The sequence below is a fragment of the Tursiops truncatus genome, chromosome 15, assembly GCF_011762595.2.
Source record: "Tursiops truncatus isolate mTurTru1 chromosome 15, mTurTru1.mat.Y, whole genome shotgun sequence".
Taxonomy (NCBI): domain Eukaryota; kingdom Metazoa; phylum Chordata; class Mammalia; order Artiodactyla; family Delphinidae; genus Tursiops; species Tursiops truncatus.
The window spans coordinates 73,863,073-73,884,100 of record NC_047048.1 but is presented as its reverse complement, the minus strand read 5'-3'; the positions used below and the strand labels follow the sequence as shown (position 1 = coordinate 73,884,100).

The following is a 21,028-nucleotide window of genomic DNA, read 5'->3' as shown; positions in this document are numbered from 1 at the left end:
TGGGAGAATGAGATGACTTGATCACCCTTAGCTCTTCTGACTCTCCACAATCATCTTTCTGGGTCCTTATTTCTTCCTGCTTATTGGTTTCTTCATTCCCTCTGTCTGTTCATCCAGCCAGCCAGCCATCATCCATCTCCCCACTCATCTACCCAGTAATCTCTCCACTTATCACCCACCCATCTGTTGCCCTCCCCACCCACCTACCCACTAATTTTCCCAGCCACCTAGTCATTTATCTGCCTGTCAGATCATCCAGTCATCTGCTCACTTTTCATTCATTTATCCACTCATGTGTCCATCCCCTCTCTCTGTCTCTCTCATCCATCCTCCCGTCCATCCATCCATCCATCCATCCATCCAGTGAGCCTGAGGCGGGGCCTGGGTCTGCTCACACCCACCTCTCTGCCATTGGTCTTGGGGAAAAGCATCTGGCCTCAGCACGACCCCCAGGCCTGTGGTGTCCTAAGCTCTGCTTTCCTGTGGGCAGTTCTGGCTGTCTCTCCTGGGAGTCGGGGGGCCAGGCCAGTTCAGTGCTGGCCCCTGTGGCCTCAGGACTGGGGAGGTCCTCTCAACCGCATGTCATGTTCCTGGCAGTGAGTTTGTTGCCTGGCTCCTGGAAATTGGCGAAATCAGCAAGACGGAAGAAGGCGTGAACCTGGGCCAAGCCTTGCTGGAGAACGGTATCATCCACCATGGTGAGTGCAGGCTAGGCCTGGGGGGCCGAACAGTAGGACCAGGTCAGAGCTCAACAGTGCTGTGCTTCCACTAACTCAGAGGCCATTTCTACACTTCTGTGTGGCCAGCTGTTCCTTCATGGTTTGAAGGAAGAGCCTACAGGATCAGCTAATGGATCCAAAGTGGAGAGTGAGACAGGGAAGCGCTAGGGGCGACTCGGGGCCATTGTGTAGAGATGGGTTCATAAATCTTGACGGTGGGGTCTCACACCCCAGCCTGCTTCGTGATCTAGCTCCAGGGAGATGCTGGGCAGGTGGGCCTCAGGGCAGACTGGAGCGGGCATTTCTGGGCCTCTCATGAGACCGGCAGATGCCCCAGCCCCCAGCTGTGGGTCTCAGCGGGCCCTGCACGTAGCCGGAGGACCTGGAGTGTGGGCAGGGGCTTTGGAGAAAGTGTGCTTGGCATGGAGCCTGGCCGAGTGGAGAGTGAGGATGGTGGGCGTGGGTCAGGAGGGGCCGAGGGGGCGCCCAGCCTCACCAGCCCTGGGGTCCCTCCAGTCTCTGACAAGCACCAGTTCAAGAACGAGCAGGTGATGTACCGCTTCCGCTACGACGACGGCACCTACAAGGCCCGGAGTGAACTGGAGGACATCATGTCCAAGGTGGGAACCCCTCCACCCTGACCCCATGACCTTGACCCCACAGTCACCGCAGAGCAGGCCTCTGCCCCAGTGACCTGTTCTCCACTGCCCTCACCAGTCTCCCCTCTCCCCCCACCCTCTCTCCCAGCAGCCTGGATTTGGAGGCCCCTGAAGGATGTGGCCTGATCACAGACTCCCGTTTTTTCTCTTTCAGGGTGTGAGGCTTTACTGCCGTCTTCACAGCCTCTACATCCCTGTGATCAAGTAAGTTACTCTCTCCAGGCTTCAGTTTCACCTCTGTCTCTTCTCAGCTGTGTGGCCTTGGGCCAATAACTTAACCTGTCTGAGCCTCAGTCTCCTTCTCCATCAAATGGGGCTAATAACTGTACCTACCCTGTAGGTTTGTCATGAGGGTCAAGTGAGTAAATTTGTGGGAAACACTGCAGTGTGGTGGTGAAGGGTGTTAGTTCTGGATCTCAGCCTGCTAGTCAGCGGCTGTATGCTCTTGGGCAGTTATTTAACCTGCTGGGGCCTCAACTTTTCCCTCTGTGGAATGGCGATAATAATAGGATACACCTCAGGGCCTTTGCACTTGCTGTTTCCTCTGCCTGGGGTGTTCTTCCCCTACATATCTGCATATCTGCTTCCTTACTTCAAATGTCTCCAATTCAGAGGGCCCCTCCCTGACCATGTGTGTAAAACATCACCATCTGGAACACGCTACCCTCCTTACTTCACTTTGGTTTTCTTCTTGAAGCTTGTCAGTAGCTGACATACTGTATATTTATTTCTTAGTCTGTATACTGTCTGTACCCCAGGGAATTGTACACTCACCAAGGGCAGGGAATTTGCTCACTGCTGTGTCCCCAGACCCTTGACAACACCTAGAGCGGTGCTGGCCAGTAGAACTTCCCGCACTGATAGAGATGCTCTGTGCCTGTGCTGTCCAATGCAGTAGCCGCTAGTCACACGTGGGTTTCACACTCTTGAGACTGAAGAGTGTAATCTTAACTCTGATTTAACATTAATTGGTTGAAAAACCGCCATGTACTGGAGAACGCAGTCCAGGGCAAAGGAGCCCTCAGTAAATGTTTGTTGAGTGATTGTTGAAAGGTAATTAACTTCTTTTGCCTCTGTTTCTGCATCTGTGAAATGGGCATAAGAATAGCTCACACCCCTTGGCTGATCTTGAAGATTAAATTTGACTGGCGCCTGGCACACAGTGAAGGCTCTGTCAGTGCCAGTGATTGGTGGTTGTCTTTACTGTGAAGCTTGTGGCTGTGGACGAAGGCACAGGGGGGGTGACCTGGTCCTTACCAGCTACAGAGACCTCTGCCCTCTGTCTTGACAGCTCTTGTCACCTCTCAGGAGCAGAGAGGAAGAGTCTTTTCCCAGCATTCGCTGGAGGCCAGGCCCAGGGAGCCCCTTTCACCTCCAGACCTGCCCCGCTGGCTCCTCCCCTGCTGCCTTTGTGCAGGCCCAGGAGGCAGGCGGGCCGCCCGGGTCCAGCCTTGGCCCTTGCAGGAGAGGCCTCTCTATCGGCCCCTAGAGGAGGAAGTGGCTGGGCTGGCAGCGGGTCCCCAGTTACCGCGCACGTGACCTGCTGGGCTCCTCAGTTCCTGAAAGCCTGAGAAGAACTCCCCAACCGGCCTTTCTCAGCCCCGATAGGGGCTCCCCAACCGGCCTTTCTCAGCCCCGATAGGGGCTCCCCAACTGGTCTTTCTCAGCCCCGACAGGGGCTCCCCAACTGGCCTTTCTCAGCCCTGACAGGGGCTCCCCAACCGGCCTTTCTCAGCCCCGACAGGGGCTCCCCAACCGGCCTTTCTCAGCCCCGACAGGGCCCGGCCGCAGAAACTCACTCTTGTCAGCTTCAAAGGCTGAGAGATTGTTGCAGTTTGGCGGCAAGGTCCGCACAACCCTTTGTACCAAGACTTGGCAGGAATTAGTTGCTACAACAGGTCAAAGCAAAGAACCAGGACCCTGACAGCCCCCTGCCTTCTGCTCTGTCCTGACTGCCCACACCAGCCCACGGAGAAGCATTTCCATGTCGGTATTGTTTTGTTACCTTTAGACATACGAATGTTAACAGCAAAACAAAAGGAAAGAATTGGAAGTTTTTCTTATTACTCAGAGTAAATCAGGGTTCCGTAGGCTCAGCGTTTTTGACGTTTTGGTCTGGATAATTGTTTGGGGGCTGTTCTGGGCAGTTTTGAATGTTTAACAGCATCCTGGAGTCTATCTGCTGGTTGCTGGTAGTACCTCCGCACTCCGCCCCCCAGCCAGGTCATGGCAGCCAAAAATGTCACTAGACACGGCCAGGTGTTCCTTGGGGGGCATAGCCATCCCTGCTTGAGAACCGCAGGCTGGGGAAGCTTCCAGAGCCTTAGAGCCACCTACTCCTGCCCCTTGATGCTGTTGGTGAGGATGGGGTCCTGGGTTGGGACAGACCTGCCCTCAGTGACACTGTGAGTGAGGTGTGGAGTCAGGGCTGGACTCCCTGCCTGCTGCTCTCCCCAGCCCCCCTGCCTCTGACCCGTGGCTGGAGAGCCTGGAGATCCTCGGACCCCGAGCTCTTTGAGTAGGGACATTGGGACTATTTCCCCTCCCTCCTCCCTGATCTGCTCATGGCCTGCTTCCTCTCCACAGGGACCGCGATTACCACCTGAAGACGTACAAGTCGGTGCTGCCCGGGAGCAAGCTGGTGGACTGGCTGCTGGCCCAGGTGAGAGCCCCGCCGAGCAAATGTGACCCGTCGTCCCCTCTGCCCAGGCCTGAGGGGCTAACCAGGATGTTGGCCTTTGAGGTTTAAAAAAAATTTTTTTTAATTATTTTTTAAATTGTGGTAAAATACACATAATATAACATTGATCATCTTAACCAATTTTAAGTATACAGTCCAGTAGCCCTAAGTCCACTTCCATTATTACACAGCCATCACCCCCATGCACTTCCAGAGCTCTTTCCATCTTGCAGAACTGAAACTCTGTCCCCATTAAATAGTAACTTCCCATTCCTCCCTCCCCCCCGGCCCCTGGCAGCCGTCCTTCCACTTTCTCTCTCTGAGTTGGCCGGCTGTAGGTGCCCTGTGCAGGTGGAATCATGCAGTGTTTGTACTTCTGTGTCTGGCTTGTTTCACTCAGTATAATGTCTTCAGCGTTCATCCACGTTGTAGTCTGTATCAGAATTTCCTGCCTTTTAAAGGCTGAATAATATTCTCTTTTGAGGATAGAGCACATTTTATTTATCTATCAGTTAAGGGACACTTGGGTGGCTGCCACCTTGAGGCTTTCCTTTTTAAAAGTAGGACGGTCCCGGGCAAACTGGGACAAGTTGGTCTCATCCTGCCACAGAGCCTCCATATAGGGCTTGCCAAGCTATTCCCTTATCTTAGGTTCCCAGTGAGTGGGGGCCGGGCAGAGTCTTGGAAAAATCTCTGTGCTGATTTTGCTGCAACTTCCCAAAGGTGATTTGTTCCATCGAGGTGCCGTGGACACTCTTACCTACCTGCCTCTTATACCTTATGGCTTCTGTTTGCAGGGCACTTACTCTGGGCCAGGCCCTGTCTGGACTTTGTGCAGTATCTCATTGAGTCCTCCAACCCATTTCCAGGCAGGGAACTGGGGCCCAGAGAGGCCAAGTGCCTGGTTCAAGGGCACACAGCCTGGCAGCAGTAAAGCTGGGAATCGGATGGGTGCATCGTACGTACTTAGGCCTCATTTCTGCAAACTTGTCAGGGAACCTGCAAGAATGTTCATTCATAGTCTATAAGAAGAACGTAATGTCTCCAAAGACAAGAAGACAACTGTGAAATCTAAATGTTTAAACTTTCATAGAGTGCAGCTTTATGGCAGCCTTATTAATTGTTAAGTTTAGCATTCATAGAAACTTCATTCCATTCAAACACAATTTGTTGCCTGGATTTTCTCATGTCGAACAAATTCCTGATGATTGCCTAGAAATCATAGCCAATCTATGTAAAGTAAATGCTTCTTGGTGTCAAATAACTTCAAAATCAAGTTTAGAAAAATTCTTGAAAAAAAATTTTCAAGCCCCCAAAACGTATTTAATGTAGGATGTGTGTGCATTTTAATGTTTGCTATGATGTGGGGCCCTAAGACTTGGGAGGTCTTAAAATGACCTTGGATTTGAATTCAGATTTGCACAGCTGGGAAGCACAGAGGTGCTAACCATTGCACTACACCGCACACTGCCCCCTCCTTAGGATCCCCTGAAGCCAGCTCAGAGCATGTGCTTTATTTATAGACAGGCAGACCTGGGTTCAAATCTCAGCACTGCCACTTCTCAGCTGAGTGATCTTGGACAAGCCGCTTAACCTCTCTGTGCCTCAGTTTCCACACCAGTAAAATGAAGCTCAAAACAATACCTTCCCCTTTAGATTATTTTGAGGATTCAGTGAGTTAATCATCTAAAGTGCTTATTAGAACAGTGCCTGGCACAGAGTAATTGCTTAGTAAATGGAACTGTTATTATAATAATTCCTCATTTCCTTCCCAGAGGATTCAGGGTGCCTCAAAATTCCACGCAGTGAGGAAGGAAGGCTGAAGAAATTACAGAGGGACTTGGGGGTGCAGGAACAGATGGCTGGGGAGAGCCGAGGGGCAATCTGTTTGGGCTCCCATCCTCTGAGTGGGCTGTGACAGGGGAGGGGTGATTTATCTTGTGGTTTAGGTTCTTCGTTCAGACCCCAGGCATGCCGGGGTGTAGGGCTCTCGGAAACGCTGCTTCTCCCCACCTTGGACCTTTGTGGCCTCATGTTTCCTGAGCTCCACGGCTGACTGTTGGTTTCAAGGTGCGATGTGGACTTTGCCTTAAGTGGCGAATCCCAGGCCTGAGCTGGGAGTGGGGTGGGTTACCGAGCTGATGAGAAGTCAGTGAACCTGGGAAATATCTGGAGATGGAATCACAGGATGCACCGCTCTGGGGCTGGGAAGGGGTCACGGATAGGTCCTGGGGTTTTGGCGCGATGGGTTTTCCCTTCGTTCACAGTGATGGGAAGGCGGTGGCGGGGGGAGAAGTTGAGCATTCTCCTTGGCCGTGGAAAGGCGCTGCCTTTGGGGTGCCCACTGTACTCCCTAGTGGAGTGGAGGAGGTGGGTGGGGGAGGGGCAGGCTTTGCACACCTGCTGCTCAGGAGGCATCTCTACTGCAGATACTCTGTTCCTTGTCAGCTCCTGGGTGGTATTTACAATGAGGGGCAGAAGAGAGTGTAGAAAAATCCGACAAGAGGGCTCATGGGCTCATCCCTTTTTTCCTCCTAACACCTGCTGTGTATAAGGCACTGTTTTGGGTTCTGGGGGGACAGCAGTGGACAAGACAGACAACGCTCCTGCCCTCATGGACGTTAAATTCTGGTGAGGGGTAGGAGAGGCATTTAATAAACAAGGAAAAGTAGTAAAACACTTTGTTAGCTGGTGCTGGGTGCCAGCTCGGGGGGAGCTACGGGCGGGAGTCGACCTTTCACGTGGGTGGGTGGGGATGTGGTTGTTCACAGGCGGCAGAGAAGGTGGTGTTTTGAGCAGGGACCTTTGAGTAGAGACCGGAGGGAGGTGGGGAACGAGCCAGGGGGCCGTCTGGGGCCGGAGCTTTCTCTGAGCAGACAGCAGCTCGGAGGCTCTGAGTGGGGTGAGCTTGGAGGGTCTGGGGGTGGGGAGAGGCCAGTGTGGCTGGAATGGCGTGAGCGAGAGGGGGGGTGATGGGGAAGCTGGTGGGCAGCCAGCCCCAAGGGGCCTTGTGAGCTCTTGGGAGGATTTGGGCCACTGCAGGGGTCTGAGCACAGGTGGGACAGCAGCTGACTTCGGTGGGATAAGGTGCTCGGGCTGTCGGGGGACCAGTGAGGAGGCGGCTTCAGAGCTGCAGGTGGGGAGTGTGGTGGCTGAGAACCGGGTGGCCGCGGGGGAGGGAACAAGAGTGGTCAGGTCTGGGATTCTTTGAAGGGAGACCTAACAGAGCCTGCTGTTGAATGGACGGAGCGGGCGGCAGTGGTGAGAGACACAGGAGTCCTGAATGACCGCAAGGCCCTTGGCTGAGCTGGGAGGCTCAAGAGTGCGCCCTGGAGCACCCCGGCAAGGAGGAGAACCAGCCAGAGCAGCGGCCTCTGTTGGTTTCTCTTTATGATCGGTGTTGGGCACGGCAGGGGCCTGCTTGTGGCCCGTGCTGTCAGATTAGCTGTGATCCTGGCCGAAGGCCCCGTGGAGTAGCCCGAGTCATTGTCAGTTGGTCCAGAGGACCCCCCTCCCCGCCCCCTGCCGCCATCTCCCAGCATACAGTCACAGTGGAGGCAGGGGACGGACGGTGGAGTGAAGGTTGCAGCTGACCCTCTGTCCACTTCAGCAGGCCTCGCATGGCTTGGCCTGGTCTGGGGACACAGGGAAGCTAATTGGAGTTGACATAGGATGGCTTCCATGCGATTGACCGAACGACAGCTGGCATCTGGCTCCGGGTCAGGGAAAGGGGGGGACGGTGTGCGTGTGGGTCTCTCTGTGGGGGAGAGGTTGGTGATGAGGATGTGGCCTTGAAGACTGCTTACAGCAGGTCTTGATTTCAAGAGTCATCCCCACCTGCACTTTAGCAGGCAAGTCAAGAAGAAAACATATAATTGTGTAGTTCAGCAGGGTTATTTTGCTTTGAACACATGTTCATTTCTAACTCTAGGTCATTCTGCTCCTTGAAACAAAATGTTGATTGAAACCCCTTAGATCAGCTAGAAATACTTTTGGCCGCACATAGTAGGAAACCTGACTTACACAGTCAAGACATTTTTCTCTCATACAATAGGAAATCTAAATTATACAGTAAAGACATTTTTTGCTCATATAACTAGGCGTCCAGAGTTCATGGTCCTAGAGCTCAACAATGCCATTTATACCCATGCTCTTTCCATCTTTTTGTTCTGCCATCTTGCCAGCTGCCTCATTGTCATAAGACAGCTGCCACAGCTCCAGGTATCACATCTATGTAGACCTATGGCCAAAGGCAGGCAGCAGGGGCAGTTGGAAAGAGCTTTCTCACTATGTTTATTAGGAGAGGAAACTTCCCCCAGTCCCCTCCCTTGCCCAGTGGTCTTCCCCTTAGGTCTCATGGCCAGGTGGGTCCCTCATGTACCCCTAAACCACTCCCTGGGGGAAACAATAAGGATTGCTGAGAGTGCCTTAGAATTCCTCAGAATTCATCCCTTGAGGCTGGGGGAAGGGCTCCCTACAAACTACTCAGATGAACGAGAGTTCTTTTAGCTCAGAGGATAAGGAGGGTATTAATCATTTGATTGACAAGCTATGTACTGTATCACTTCTGATCTTCTGTGTGTATTATCTCATTTAATCTTCAGAAAACAGTTGTTGTCCCCATCGTACTGATGAGGAAACTGAGGCTCAGATTATGTAACTTGCCTCAGGATACACAGAAACGAGGTACTCCTATAAGATTGTGTGTGGTGGGGGGCCTTCATGACGCCTTGGTACTCAATAATAATAGAAATTGTAATAATAATCCTCTGTATTGATTATAGCTTGTACTGTGGAGTCTGAGTGGGGAATACCACTGAGAGGTGGCAGAGGCCTTGGAAAGTCAAGGGCAAATCTGGGGATAAAAAGTACAAATGAGGAAATGAAAGTCAGAGAGGTTAAGGAATTCCCCACGGTCACGGTTGGCCAAACAGGGGTTTGAACCCGGGAGATCCAGCTCCAGGGTTTGCTCTCCTCACCTCTTTGCTCATGGTTTTTTGGTCTGTGCTGCCTGGACTCCAGGATGCCGTAGGCTGTGGCCATCAAAAGGAGGTCGGGGATCAGTGGGCTGGGGCAGGAGAGAGCAGGGACAGGCCAGGAGCCAGGTGCGGGACGGCTCCTATCTGCCGGCTCCTGTTCTGGCTCCACAGAAGTGTGCCCTGAGCGCCCGCTACGCTGACCTCCATGCTCAGGCAGATGGCAGTGCTGACGGCGGCGGGGTTTCTAGCATCTGGGGTGGGGCGGCAAGGCTGGGGTGGGTGAGCGGGCAAAGGGCCAGGCCGGCGGCTCAAGGCACTAGCAGAGGCAACAAAGGATAAACAAGGACAGGGCAGGAGCCCTGGCCGTAACGCTGGGTAACTCTCCTCCCCTCCTGGAGCCTCAGTTTCCCTATTTGTAACTTGGAGGGAAGGTCCGGCTGTAAAAGGATTCCACTCTCATGCTGTAAACTTGGGCAAGTGCCAAGCCTGTCTGTGCCTCAATTTCTTCATCTGTCAAATGGGGTTAATAAGAGCGATTGCCTCTGGGTTGACCATCTAGGTAGTTAGGAGGAGCTGACATGGGCACTGAGACCTGAAAAGCCAGGGCAGGGCATTCCAGGGGGAGGAAGGAGTAGGTGCAAAGGCCCTGAGGTGGGGTCTCATGTCGTGTGTGGAAGGAGCAGCAAGGAGGCCGTCGTGGATGGAGCCCGCGGTGAGGGGGGCTGGTGGGCGAGTGGGGGATGAAGGGGAAGTGTGCTGCGGAAGTTGACTGCACAGGGCTGTGTGTGCCTGTGCCTTCCTCTGGGAGGGGAGGAAATGGGGACTGGATGACTTCCGGTTTCCCCACGGCTGGCAGCATGTGGGGTGGGGCTTGCTTTTCAGGCGGTGGACACATCCCGCGTTGGCATATTTCACTCTTGACCAGAGAATCCCTGTGCTGTTCTCACTTTGGGAGCCACCCCATGGGTCACCCCAGGGCCCTTTGGAGAGAAGAGAGGCCGGGACGGGCTGGGATGGGCTGGGAGCCCAGGTTGTGAGAGCTTCGGAAAGCTAGGTGGGCTCCAGACGCCTGCCCGGGCCCCCTGGGCTGCAGGGCTGGGCCTGCCCGCCTCCTGGGCCCCTCACAGCTGGGGGCGGCTGCTCCGGATGTGGCCTCTTGCATGGATGGCCGCCCTGCTGGCGGGGCTGTGAGCGTGCTGGCTCTCCAGCCACTGGCCCGCGGTCCCGCAGGACAGATTTGCCATCTCTGAGTCAGCCTGGGGCAGCTAGAGCAGCTGAGGCCAGTGGCTCCCCCAGGCTCTGCTCTGGGGCCTTGGCAGGCTGGGGCCTGCAGCTCTGAATTCATTTCTGCTGTAGCTGAGGAATTCCCTCCCGGGCCCCTCCGCTGCTGGCAGGGGCCTGGGGGGATACACCAACAGTGGAGGCCTCTGGCCTGGCTCTGTCGGGCCAGTGCCTCTTGGAATAACTTCTCACTTGGGCAGTATTTTAAACGAGAGGCTGGCTGAGCGGAGCGAAGCTCATTGACCTGGCTACAGACTAATGCCTGAGTTAGTCCCTGCTGACAATGTCGTTATTCAATCAGCAAGTATGTACTGAGCACCTACTGCATGCCAGGCTCTGTTCTAAGCACTTAGGATTCAGCAGGGAACACAATAGATCAAAGGCCTTTTCCTTAGAGCCGACCTTCTCACTCACCCTGCTTTCGCCGGCCATGTTATTTTCTGTACTCTAAGCTTTGTCCACCTCTGGACCTCTGTCCGTGCTGTTTCCGTGGCCTGTCACTTCCCCTACGTACACACACAACTCACATACTTTGCCTGGATATACTGAGATGATTTGGGTTGCAAGAAACAGAAACAGTATCTGGCTAACTTAAGGAAAGTAAAAAAGAGAAGGTGACTTATTGAGAAGTCCACAGAGCACCCACAGAGTCAGGGGGAGACCCAGGAGCCAGGTCCTAGGAGGAGCTGGCACCAGGAGACTCCCAGCTTCTCGGGAGCAGGCGCGGAGGGGCACCGTCTCCAGGGCACACTCTCGGGGAGAATCGGCACCAGCTGTTCCCTGACCTTGGGTTCCTCTGCTCAGGGAGCAGCCAGGTCAGTTAGGAGTTGAACTTGATTTCTAGTATCAGAGAGCCAACTACAGAGGCTGAAACAAATTAGGGGTTTATTTTTCTCTGGTATGAGAGAAGCCCGGAGGTTGGTGGCCCAGAGTTGCTAGTACAATCTCATGATATCTTTGAAGACCACCCCTGCTCTTTCTTTTTGCTCTGCCATCCTTAGTATGTTTCTATTTTTGAGGTCACATTGTGCTCTAGGGTGACTGCAGGAGCTCCAGCCATCGCACCTTTGTTTCAGGCAGGAGGAAGAGAAAGGAAGGACCGGGGACAAAGAGTGTTTTGCCAGAGCTCCCTATCAGTGGTTTCTGCTTGTATCTCATTGGCCACCTCTAGCTGTAAAGGAGGCTGGGATCTGTGGTTGTCTAGGTAGATGAATTGCTGTCTGTAAGAGTGAGGGTTTCAGTACTAGGGCGGGATGGGGCCGGGGAGGGTTGTTGCTGGACAGCCAGCAGTGTCTGCCACATAAAATCGCCCTTTCTCGTTTGTGGTGTTTATGGCGCACCATGCATTTCTCACATGTAAATAATTAACATGCAATCAAATGCTTCTCTTGTTTGGTGTTTATTAATAACAGTCACAGACACGGTTGGGGGATACCACAGGAAACAAGACAGACACACATCCCTGCCCTCGCGGAGTCTCCATTCCCGGTGGTGGTGGGCTTTTTCCCAGCCTGGCTCAGCCCCTTGGCTCAGCGGGTCCACCTAACACCCTCTGCTTCTTGTTCTGTTCCAGGGCGATTGCCAGACACGCGAGGAGGCGGTGGCGCTTGGTGTGGGCCTGTGTAACAATGGCTTCATGCACCACGGTAATCCGCCCCTTCCCCTTCAGCCCAGCCTCCCCGGGGTGGGGTGGGGGTCCTGTCCTGGAACAGAAGAGCTGGCAGGGACCCTGGTCCCTGGTGCATTTTATGGCGGGGGGAAACTGAGGCCCAGAGAGAGCAAGTGGTGGGCTGGCGGCTGCCCAGCGTGCCCGTGGGTGAGCCCGGGCTGGATGCCAAGTGGGCCTGTGCTGCCCTTCCCCACCCCACCCGCCCCGTTCTTCACTGATGGGGACATCACTTCAGGTGGCCAGTGGGGACCAAGGTGGCTGGTAAAACACAGACCGGATGTGAGGTCAAATCCATGGATTTCCTAAACCCTTCCTCCCTCATGGGATGTGGCCTCCCAGGGTGGGCAGTGAGGGTGGACGACGCGGACCTGGCCCACGGGCATCCGGGGAGGAGAGGAGAGGAGAGGAGAGGGGTCCGTGGGGACAGAGGACGGGCGGGTTGTGAGCGTGAGAGAAAAGAGGCCAGGGGGGCCTCGCCCCTCAGGTGCCTCACTCCTCCCCACACAGGGAGAAGCACCTAAGAGGGAGAGAGGCGGACGGTCCGAGATGGTCCTGGGGCAGGAAGCTGGGGAGAGGGAGGGAGAAAATGGTTCCATTGACACCATTTTCAGTTAACACAGAAGTGATACTCTGCGTGCCCGGCCTCCTCCTAAGAACTCTGCATGTAGTAATGAGTTTCGTCCTTGGGGTGATCGATCCTTTGATGTTGGTATGAATGTCATCCCCGTCTGTAAACGAGGAATGGAAGCTCAGGCAGCTGGGACACTTGCTCAAGGTCACCTGACAAGGAGGGGCTGGGATTTGAACCCAGGCAGGCTGGCGTTGCAGGCCACATGTCGACCACTGAGCTCTGTGCCCTGTCCTTGTGGCCCTTGGGGAGCCCTGAGGCTCCCACCCTTTTGGGACGAGTGGACTTTGAACCTCCACTGAGGAGCCTTTCTCCTGTTTCCAGAACACTCCCCAGGGCCTTGTCACTTGCAGTGTCTCTCGCCCGGGTGTCCCTCCCTCCCTGCCTCACCCGCTCACTTCTTCGGTGTTTCTGCTCAATTCGTGCCTCCCCAGCGAGGTCACCTGGCCACCTGCTAGGATGGCTCCTCTCTTTCCTCACCCCCTGGACCAGCTCAGATTCGCTTTTCTCCCTGGAGCTGCTCTGTCCCTGCGTGGCTGATTCCACCCCTCCCCTCCGTCTTTGCTCATCCTGCTGTCTTCCAGAGGCCGCCTCCTGCGTGCAGGCACTGTGCTAGGCTCTGGGGACTGGGGTGAGCACGCTGGATGCAAGTCTTGCCCTCGTGTGCCCGTAAGCGCGTGTGCGCGTGTGCGCATCACACGACAGTAAATAAGTACATTTTCTGGACTCTTGTGAGTGTGTGAGGAGGACTTTGGCTCTTACTCTAGTGAGCTGGGCGTCCTGGAGGCTTCTGAGCAGGGGAAGGATGTGCCTGGCTGGGCTTCTGCAGGTCCCCTCTGGCTGCCTGCGGAGAGTGTCTGTGAGGGTGGGGGCGGAAGCAGGGAGGCCAGGGAGAAGGCGGCTGTTATAGTCCAGAGGAGGGACCATGCTGCCTGGATGCACGTGGTGGCAGCGGAGGCCTGAGACTCGGGAAGGCTTCTGGCCCTTCCTCCTCCCAGCGTCTGCTCTGTGCTCCAGCTCAGGGGTTGGCAGACTCTGTCTGCAGAGGGTCAGACAGTAAATATCTTCATCCTTGGAGGCCACGCGGTCTCTGTCACAGCCCAGCTCTGCCCGTGTAGCCTGAAAGCAGCTGCAGGGGGATGTGTAAGCAAGTGGGTGTGGCTCTGAGCCAGTAAAACTTCATTTAGCAAAACAAGTTTTCTACCCCTGGTCTAGCTGCTGGATTTCCTCTCCCTTCAGCAGGGAGAGAGAGGCGCCCCTGGGGTGACAGGTCATCGGATTTGCCCCCTGCCTCGTAGCCGGCAGGCCCAGTTTTGGGCCTGACTCGGCGGACTGCCGGCAAAGCCCTGCTCCTCCCCGGCCTCAGTTTCCCCATCTTTTTTTTCCCGTCTGAGCTCAGCGTGGCCACGGCTCTGTGGGGTTGGGACTCACTCTGGGGCAGGTCGGGAGCCCGGCAGCCTCGGTCATTCCCGAAAGCCGCTCTGTTCCCTGCGGGGGCCCTCGCAGCTCCATCCCCCCCCCTCCCGTCAGCTGGGCAGAGCCTCTCATTTGTGGGTGAGAGTAATTAGGGGTCCACCCCAGCTACTATTTTGGGAAGGCGGCTAGCTGAGGACACTGTGGTGGGGGTGATCCCAGGCAACAGCAACACCCTCAGGGTCGCTCAGGGAGAGAAATTGCAGGGCGCGGTCCTTGCTCCCTTGTTCCTGCCACGAACTCAAAAATAGGCTGAAAGAGGAAAGGGCCAGGTCCTAGGGTTGTGGCCGCTGCGGAATGCAGGTTAGGGTGCAGGGTGGGGCGCGGGGCGGGGCCCGTGGGGCGCCTCCCGTGGTGTCCGACCCGAGCTCCCGGGGCTCTGAGGTGTCCCCGGGGAGGGACCCAGAGGCCAGCGGTCCAGTGCCTTGGGCACATACAGGGAAACTGAGGCTCACCATTTAATCCTCGCAGCCACCCCGGGAAGTTGGTGCTGTTATTATCCCCACAGATGAGGAACCTGAGGCTCAGAAGTTGGGAGGGGCCGGGCAGGGATTTGAACGTGGATCTGTGCCCGTCTCATGAAGCCTGGCCAGTGGCCTCCACTGGAAGTTGGGAGTGGTTGGCTCTCACCTGGCTGAGCTCCCTGACTCCGGGATTCCAGATGTTTCCCCACATATTTCAGCCGAGACACGAGACACAACACGGTGCTTCCTCTTCCCACTCCCTGAGTCTTTTAGCCTTGTGTTTACAGTGGAGGGGAAGCCAGCCGGCCTCCTGGGGCCTGGCTCCCAGCTCTGGGGAAAGCAGCAATCTGTGTGTCTGTTGTCTCCAAGGAGGTAATAGAGGTGGCCTGAGAACGGTGCTCACAAACAGCGAGCTGTCCCGGGAAAGGAAGGAGACAGGAAGGAAGGGCTCCTGATGCTTTCCATGTCACCAAAGGTCTTCAGGGACGGCGGGGACATCGCAAAGCTAAGGCAGCTGCTTGTCCTTCTTTCGGGGACCTGCTGACTTCAGACGATTGCCTCGATTTCTCCCCTTTATTTAATTTGTCCTCGCCCCCATCTATCAGGCCAGGCTGGGCAGTATGGTGAAGAGGAGGAGCCTGGGCTCTGTGACCTTGGGCAGTTTATTTAGCTCCTCTGGGCTTCAGTCTTCCTGTCTTTAAAAGGGGTGCAGCAGGTCCTTCTTTGTCTGCGGAGTAAGTGAACTTAAGCCTGTATCCCCGGCGTGCCCTGCACGAGAAGGTATTTAGTTAAATTGTAATCCACAGGGACCACATCACATGCTGATTGTTACTGGTTCTTTTTATTCATTTTCCTGAGACTTGTCTTAGAACAGAGGTCAGAAGACTTTTTCTGTAAAGGCCCAGATAGTAAATATTTTAGATTTTGTGGACCATACAGTCTCTTGCAATTATTTAGTTCTGTCATTGTGGCCCCAAAGCATCCCCAGACAATATGTCAATAAATGGGTGTGGCTGTGTCCCAATAAAACTATTTCTAAAAGGCAGGAGTGGGCCACACTTGGCCCACAGGGACTGCGTGTGTTAGTCCCTGGTCTAAAGGGTTTCACTGTGGTCTCTTTCTGATTGTCAGTGAGGGTGAGTTCATACAACTGCTGCCCACTTAGATTTTCCCATATGTTAGTTGCTCATTCATATCCTTTGCCCTTTTATCGATGAGTTTCCCAGCTTTCTCTCGTTGATTTGTTGGAATTTCCTATATGTTCTAGGTATTTATTCTTTGTTGGTTTTAGACAGTACAGTTAGTTTTGAATCTGCGGCCTGCCTATGGCCTTCCTACTGAATGGAAGAAGTCCTTAATTTTATCATAGTGCTTTCTGGGGGGTCTCGTATATGAGCTCCTTTTCTGCTCTAGGACAGAGATATTCTCCTGCATTCTTGTTTGGTGAGCTTTAGCTGTTCTGTTCCTATGTAGGTGTTTAATCCAAAAGGAGTTTATTGTTACATATGGTATGAGGTAGGGATCCGGTTTTATTTTTTCTTTTCCCGTGAGTCAGTTTTCCCTGTACCATCTGTGGAACACTCCACGTGATCGTTCAGCATCCATCAGACGCTGAGTTCCCATAAACACAGCGTCCTCTTACGTGATTGCTGTTCTCTTCCGCTGGCTTTTAATCTGCTTCTGCTGTGGTTCCACACAGGTTTTGTTACCATGGCTTTGTAATATGCCTTTATAGCAGTGGGGCGAGTTCAGCTTTTTCAAGGGAAGTCAGAAAGCCAGGATTTTATGTCGAATATCCTAATATGTTAGTATTGGCACAGGATTTTACTTAATAGAGCACCGTGCTGGCCAAACCAAACTTGTCCAGGGGCTGGTTCCGGCCCGTGGCTGCCAGTTGGCATATGCTCCTGAAAACTTCCCGTGTGAGCCTGACCTTGCGCTTGCATGTCTGTGGGTTCACAGTGCTGGAGAAGAGCGAGTTCAAGGATGAGTCCCAGTACTTCCGTTTCCACGCAGACGAGGAGATGGAGGGAACCAGCAGCAAGAACAAACAGCTTCGCAGCGACTTCAAGTTGGTGGAGAACATTCTGGCCAAGCGCCTGCTGGTAGGAGCAGAGCTGTGCCGCTGCCTCTTCCTTCCCAGACCCGCCTGCAGGCCCGGGAACTGGGCAACCTTCAGGTTATGGCTGGAGAAGTTGAGGTCAACTTGGAGTACCCAAGAGTATGGGGGATTCTAGGCAGTGGCTGGCAACGCTGCCCAGAGGCCAGGTTGCTTTACTGGACAGACTACCCTCTTGACAGATGAGATTGGGCTCGCTGGGCTCCTTTTCTTTTCCTTCCCATCTCCTCTTGTCTGCCCCACACCCCAGCCTAGCCTTGTGCAGGGAGGATGGCCTCCTGAGTCCTGCAGGACTCCTCCTGCACATGAAAACCTTGTGTCTTCTGGGCTGTCACCCTGTCCTTGTTGAGTTGCTGTAAATAGCCTTGCAGTTAAGGTAGAATATTTACCAGCCTGTGCAGATGTTTCACTAGCCTAGCCCACCAAATGCTGTTTCTCTCCCCCTGGTGAGCAGCGGCCCCCATCTTAAGGCCTGGCCCACAGCAGGCAACTGGGAGAGAGGCTTGGAGAGGTTAGGTCTCTTGTCATTGCCAGAGTTGAGGCCGAGGTCCACCTGATGGGAAGGCAGCTCCATTAACTTCTTTCCTATAGTACTTACGGGGGCTGCTGTTCCAATTCCCATTTATTGCACAACGAAGCCCTCCAGTACTCCCAGTCACACTTAGGATAAATCCAGTCTCTCACCATGGCCTTCAAGACTCGTCATGCCTCTCCGGCTTCATCTCCTGTGCTCTCCCCTTCTTCGTCCCACCCACCCCAGCCACTCCAGCCACCCTGATCTTCTTTCTTATCCTCCAGTACTTTGGAGCCTGACTCAGGGCCTTTGCACATGCTGTGCCCTCCGCCTGAAGCACTTTTCTCCACCCTTTATAAACTTCTGTTCCTCACTTTATTCAGGTCTCAGCTCAGATATCACCTTCTCTGGCCCCACTGCCACACCACTTCCTGTCCCTTTAAGTCATTTGTTAATTCAAACTACATACACTCCCTGCACCACATTCTATAGTTCTTTGTTTGTAGTCTGTCTCCCCCAGTAGATAGTCAGCTGCACGAGGGCAGGAACCGTCTGTCTTGTTCAGTGCTGTTTCTGGAACAGTAAAGTACCTGGCCCATATAACAGGCAGCAGCTCAGCACATATCTATTGAACGAATAAATGCATTTCCCTGTATCCCCACCACCACTGACCCCCCCGAACCCACCAACCTGCCTGTCATCCTGTGATGGGGAGGGACGGCTCCTCCCTAAACCCCCTTCCTGTCCCCAAGTTCTTGGTGGCCGGATACCTTTGGATCTATTTTATTCATTAAGTCAGTAAGTTGTTATTGAGCACCTACTGTATGCCAGCAGATGGGGAGACAGTGGTGCATAAATAAGGAGGCTCTGTCCTCAGGTTGGGGAGAGGAAGGGGAGACAGGCAATGAAAAGTAACCTAATACGTGTGGTCAGCAGCAGGCTGAAGCACGAGCCCAGTGGCGGGTCTTCACGTGACAGATACGTATTGAGCATCTTCTGCGTCCTGGCACCATCCTGCCGCACCCCACCCCCCAGTCTGTACCCTGAGTAGATCTGGGGCACGAAGAGCTGGCAGGATCACGGTTCTCACCATGGGGGCCAAGGTGGGGTTGGCTCCAGGCCCCCCTCCCTGCCTCATCATCTCTCCTGCCTCGGACCCTCAGATCCTGCCCCAGGAGGACGACTATGGCTTCGACATCGAGGAGAAGAACAAGGCCGTGGTGGTGAAGTCGGTCCAGAGGGGCTCGCTGGCGGAGGTGAGGCCGCTCAGAGGGGCCGCCCTGGCTCGGGCTGGGTGCGGATGGGAAAGTGGGGCATCTCTCCTCGTTTCTCGAGGCAGGCCGGCTCAGAAAGCCCTGGGATGTCAGTGGTCCCTCCTTGTTCATCGCCCTGGTGGGGAAAACGAGGGTGGGGCAGTCTTGTCTGCAGAACCCACGGCTTGGGGCTGCCCTCCCAGCATGTGCCACCGGCTCCCCCTGCTGGCCGTACGGGGTGGTGCATGAAAACGACCCGAGGGTCTGAATCCGCTCGGATTATGGAACAAATATCCGGGGTTACTGTGACATGGATACAAGGTCTGGAGCAGGACAGCCAAGGATTCAGCCCCGGGTCCTCTCAGCTGTTCCCAGGGGGTGTGCAGGTGGGTGGGAGAGAGGCACCTGCCGCTTTGTCCAGGTGCTCTGGTTGCTTCCTCGTAGCGATTGGCAATGTGTACGGCTGCGAGTAGCCACATGCTGGCCTCAGTGGCAGGAACCGCGGGGCTTCATTTTTCTAATAACATAAGCAGTGAGAAGGAGGTGGTTGTGTCTTGGTTCGGGGTCGATGTCTCTTTGCCTTTCCTGGCCAAGCCCTCGTGGTCACAAGGTGGCTGCCCCAGGTCCATGCCTTGTGTCCTCACACGGCTGGGCGGGAAGCACTGACAGCTCCTCCTCAGGGGAAAAGCGTCTTTCCCGTTAGCGCCCCCTGTAGGCCTCCCTCCATAGCTCGTTGGCCAGAACGGGTCTCCCCAGCGCCCTAACTGCTTACCACAGAGGGGAGCGGGGCCGCCCTGGGGGGCTCCCGCTGGTTGTGCTTGGTGCCTGGTGCCGGCTCTGTGCTGCCTGAGTGCATTCAAGGCTCCTTAGTGAGGAGGAGAAGGGAGGGGAGGGGCCAGTTACCTGGTGTGCTTGTCTCCCGCCCCACCCCCGCCCAGATGGCCGGCCTGCAGGTGGGGAGGAAGATCTACTCCGTCAACGAGGACCTGGTGTTCCTGCGGCCCTTCGCAGAGGTGGAGTCCATCGTCAGCCAGTCCTTCTGTTCCCGCCGCCCGCTGCGTCTCCTGGTAGCCACCAAGGCCAAAGAGTGAGTGTCCCCCCGGGTGGGGTGTCTGGTGACCTTCCTCTCAGGTTGAGGAGTTGCCCGAGTCCTAGAGGTGTTGCTGGGGGCCCGAGCCATCCCGATTCCCCGTGCTTTGGGCTCCTTCTGCAGGCACGTGACACAGTGCTGCTGCCTTTGTTCAGTCGACAGATGTTTGAGTGCCTGCTGTGTGCCCACTGCTGTGTCAGGCTCTGAGGATGCAGCCCCGTCTGGATAGATTCATTTCTACCCTCGTAGATCTCAGTCTGTTTGGAGGGTAGAGCAGGAGACAGACAAAAAACAAAGCAGAAAAGTAAGAGACGTACTGAGCCAGGTAGTTCAGGTAGTAGTGAGTGTGGACCAATATATAAAGCTGGTACAGGAGATGGGCTGTGTGGAGGGGTGGTGGTCAGGGAGATGCCCCTGAGAACTGAGGTGAAGACCTGAAGGAGGTAAGGGAGCGAGTCAAGGGGACTTCTGGGGAGGAGGGTTCCAGGCAGGGGAAACAGCGAGTGCAAAGGCCCTGGGGTGGAACTGTGGCTGGTGTGTTTGAAGAACAATGGGGAAGCTGATGGGGCTGGAAGAGAGTGAATGAGAAAGAGGGGTGGGCAATGAGGTCAGCCAGGCCCTATAGGGCCTGTGCCCACGTTAAGGACCATGGAGCTACTGGAAGGTTCTGAGCAGAGGGGCGGCATGATCTGATGTAGGTTCTGGCTGAATCTCTCTGGCTGCAGGTGGAGAAGAGATTGTCAGGGGCAGAGGTAGAAGCAGGGGGAGTGGTAAGGAGGCTGGTGGCCCAGCCCCGCGTGGCAATGGTGGGGTGGAGAGAAGTGGTCGGGTACCAGATATAGGTACAGGGAGAAGCATTTTCTATTTCATAACCTGTGGATTTGGTTTTCACTTCTCCCTTCTATTTAAGGCAGATGCTCCCGGTTTTCTATTGATGAGCGTGATGGAAAGTTTTAAATAGGATTATTTCAGTAAAAAGACGTGTCAATTTAAGGAAAATGATTGATAGTTTGGTTGGTATTTAGAAGTGGCAGAAATCACCAAGGTGGAACGTTCCTGCTTCAAGTTCCAGAAATACCTGGTGTTTGAGAACAGGCTCTCAAGACGGCCCTATCTGGCAGGTGGGGACGATCCAAGGCCCAATGTAGGGGGCACGCCCTTAGTAGGGAAGCTCCTGGATTAATGACACCTGCTGTATGACCCTGGGAAGGTGTTGCCCCCTCTGCCCTGGTGACCCACCGCAGAATGGCCAACACCTGGGCTTTCAAATCATGCTCTCTGGGGGACACATGGGCATTTTTCTAGAGTCCGCACCAAGATGTGCTGGGTCACTTGTCACTCTCCCAAATCTGTGATTATTGAATAAAATGTTCACTGGCCAAGGTGCTGGTCTGGCTGCCACGAGGCCTCCTCTCACCAAGAGAATGATGGAGAAGGGGTAGGAGGGTGAGTGGGAATTTCTGTGCATGGACTGAATCTCCAAGGGTGGGCCAGCTGGTT

General features: G+C 54.7%; 1 protein-coding gene across 4 annotated transcripts in view; it reads left to right on the top strand.

The window, feature by feature from the left end:
• Positions 1-21,028, top strand: part of PREX1 (phosphatidylinositol-3,4,5-trisphosphate dependent Rac exchange factor 1) — a 198,068-nt gene that overhangs the window by 145,291 nt on the left and 31,749 nt on the right. For all 4 annotated transcript variants that reach the window (XM_033839559.2, XM_033839558.2, XM_073793081.1 and 1 more), the window contains 8 exons: positions 598-698; positions 1,236-1,339; positions 1,533-1,582; positions 3,965-4,040; positions 11,892-11,964; positions 16,515-16,657; positions 18,349-18,441; positions 19,377-19,525. In XM_033839559.2, coding sequence (XP_033695450.1) covers positions 598-698; positions 1,236-1,339; positions 1,533-1,582; positions 3,965-4,040; positions 11,892-11,964; positions 16,515-16,657; positions 18,349-18,441; positions 19,377-19,525 — 789 coding nt within the window. The remainder of the gene's footprint in view (positions 1-597; positions 699-1,235; positions 1,340-1,532; positions 1,583-3,964; positions 4,041-11,891; positions 11,965-16,514; positions 16,658-18,348; positions 18,442-19,376; positions 19,526-21,028) is intronic.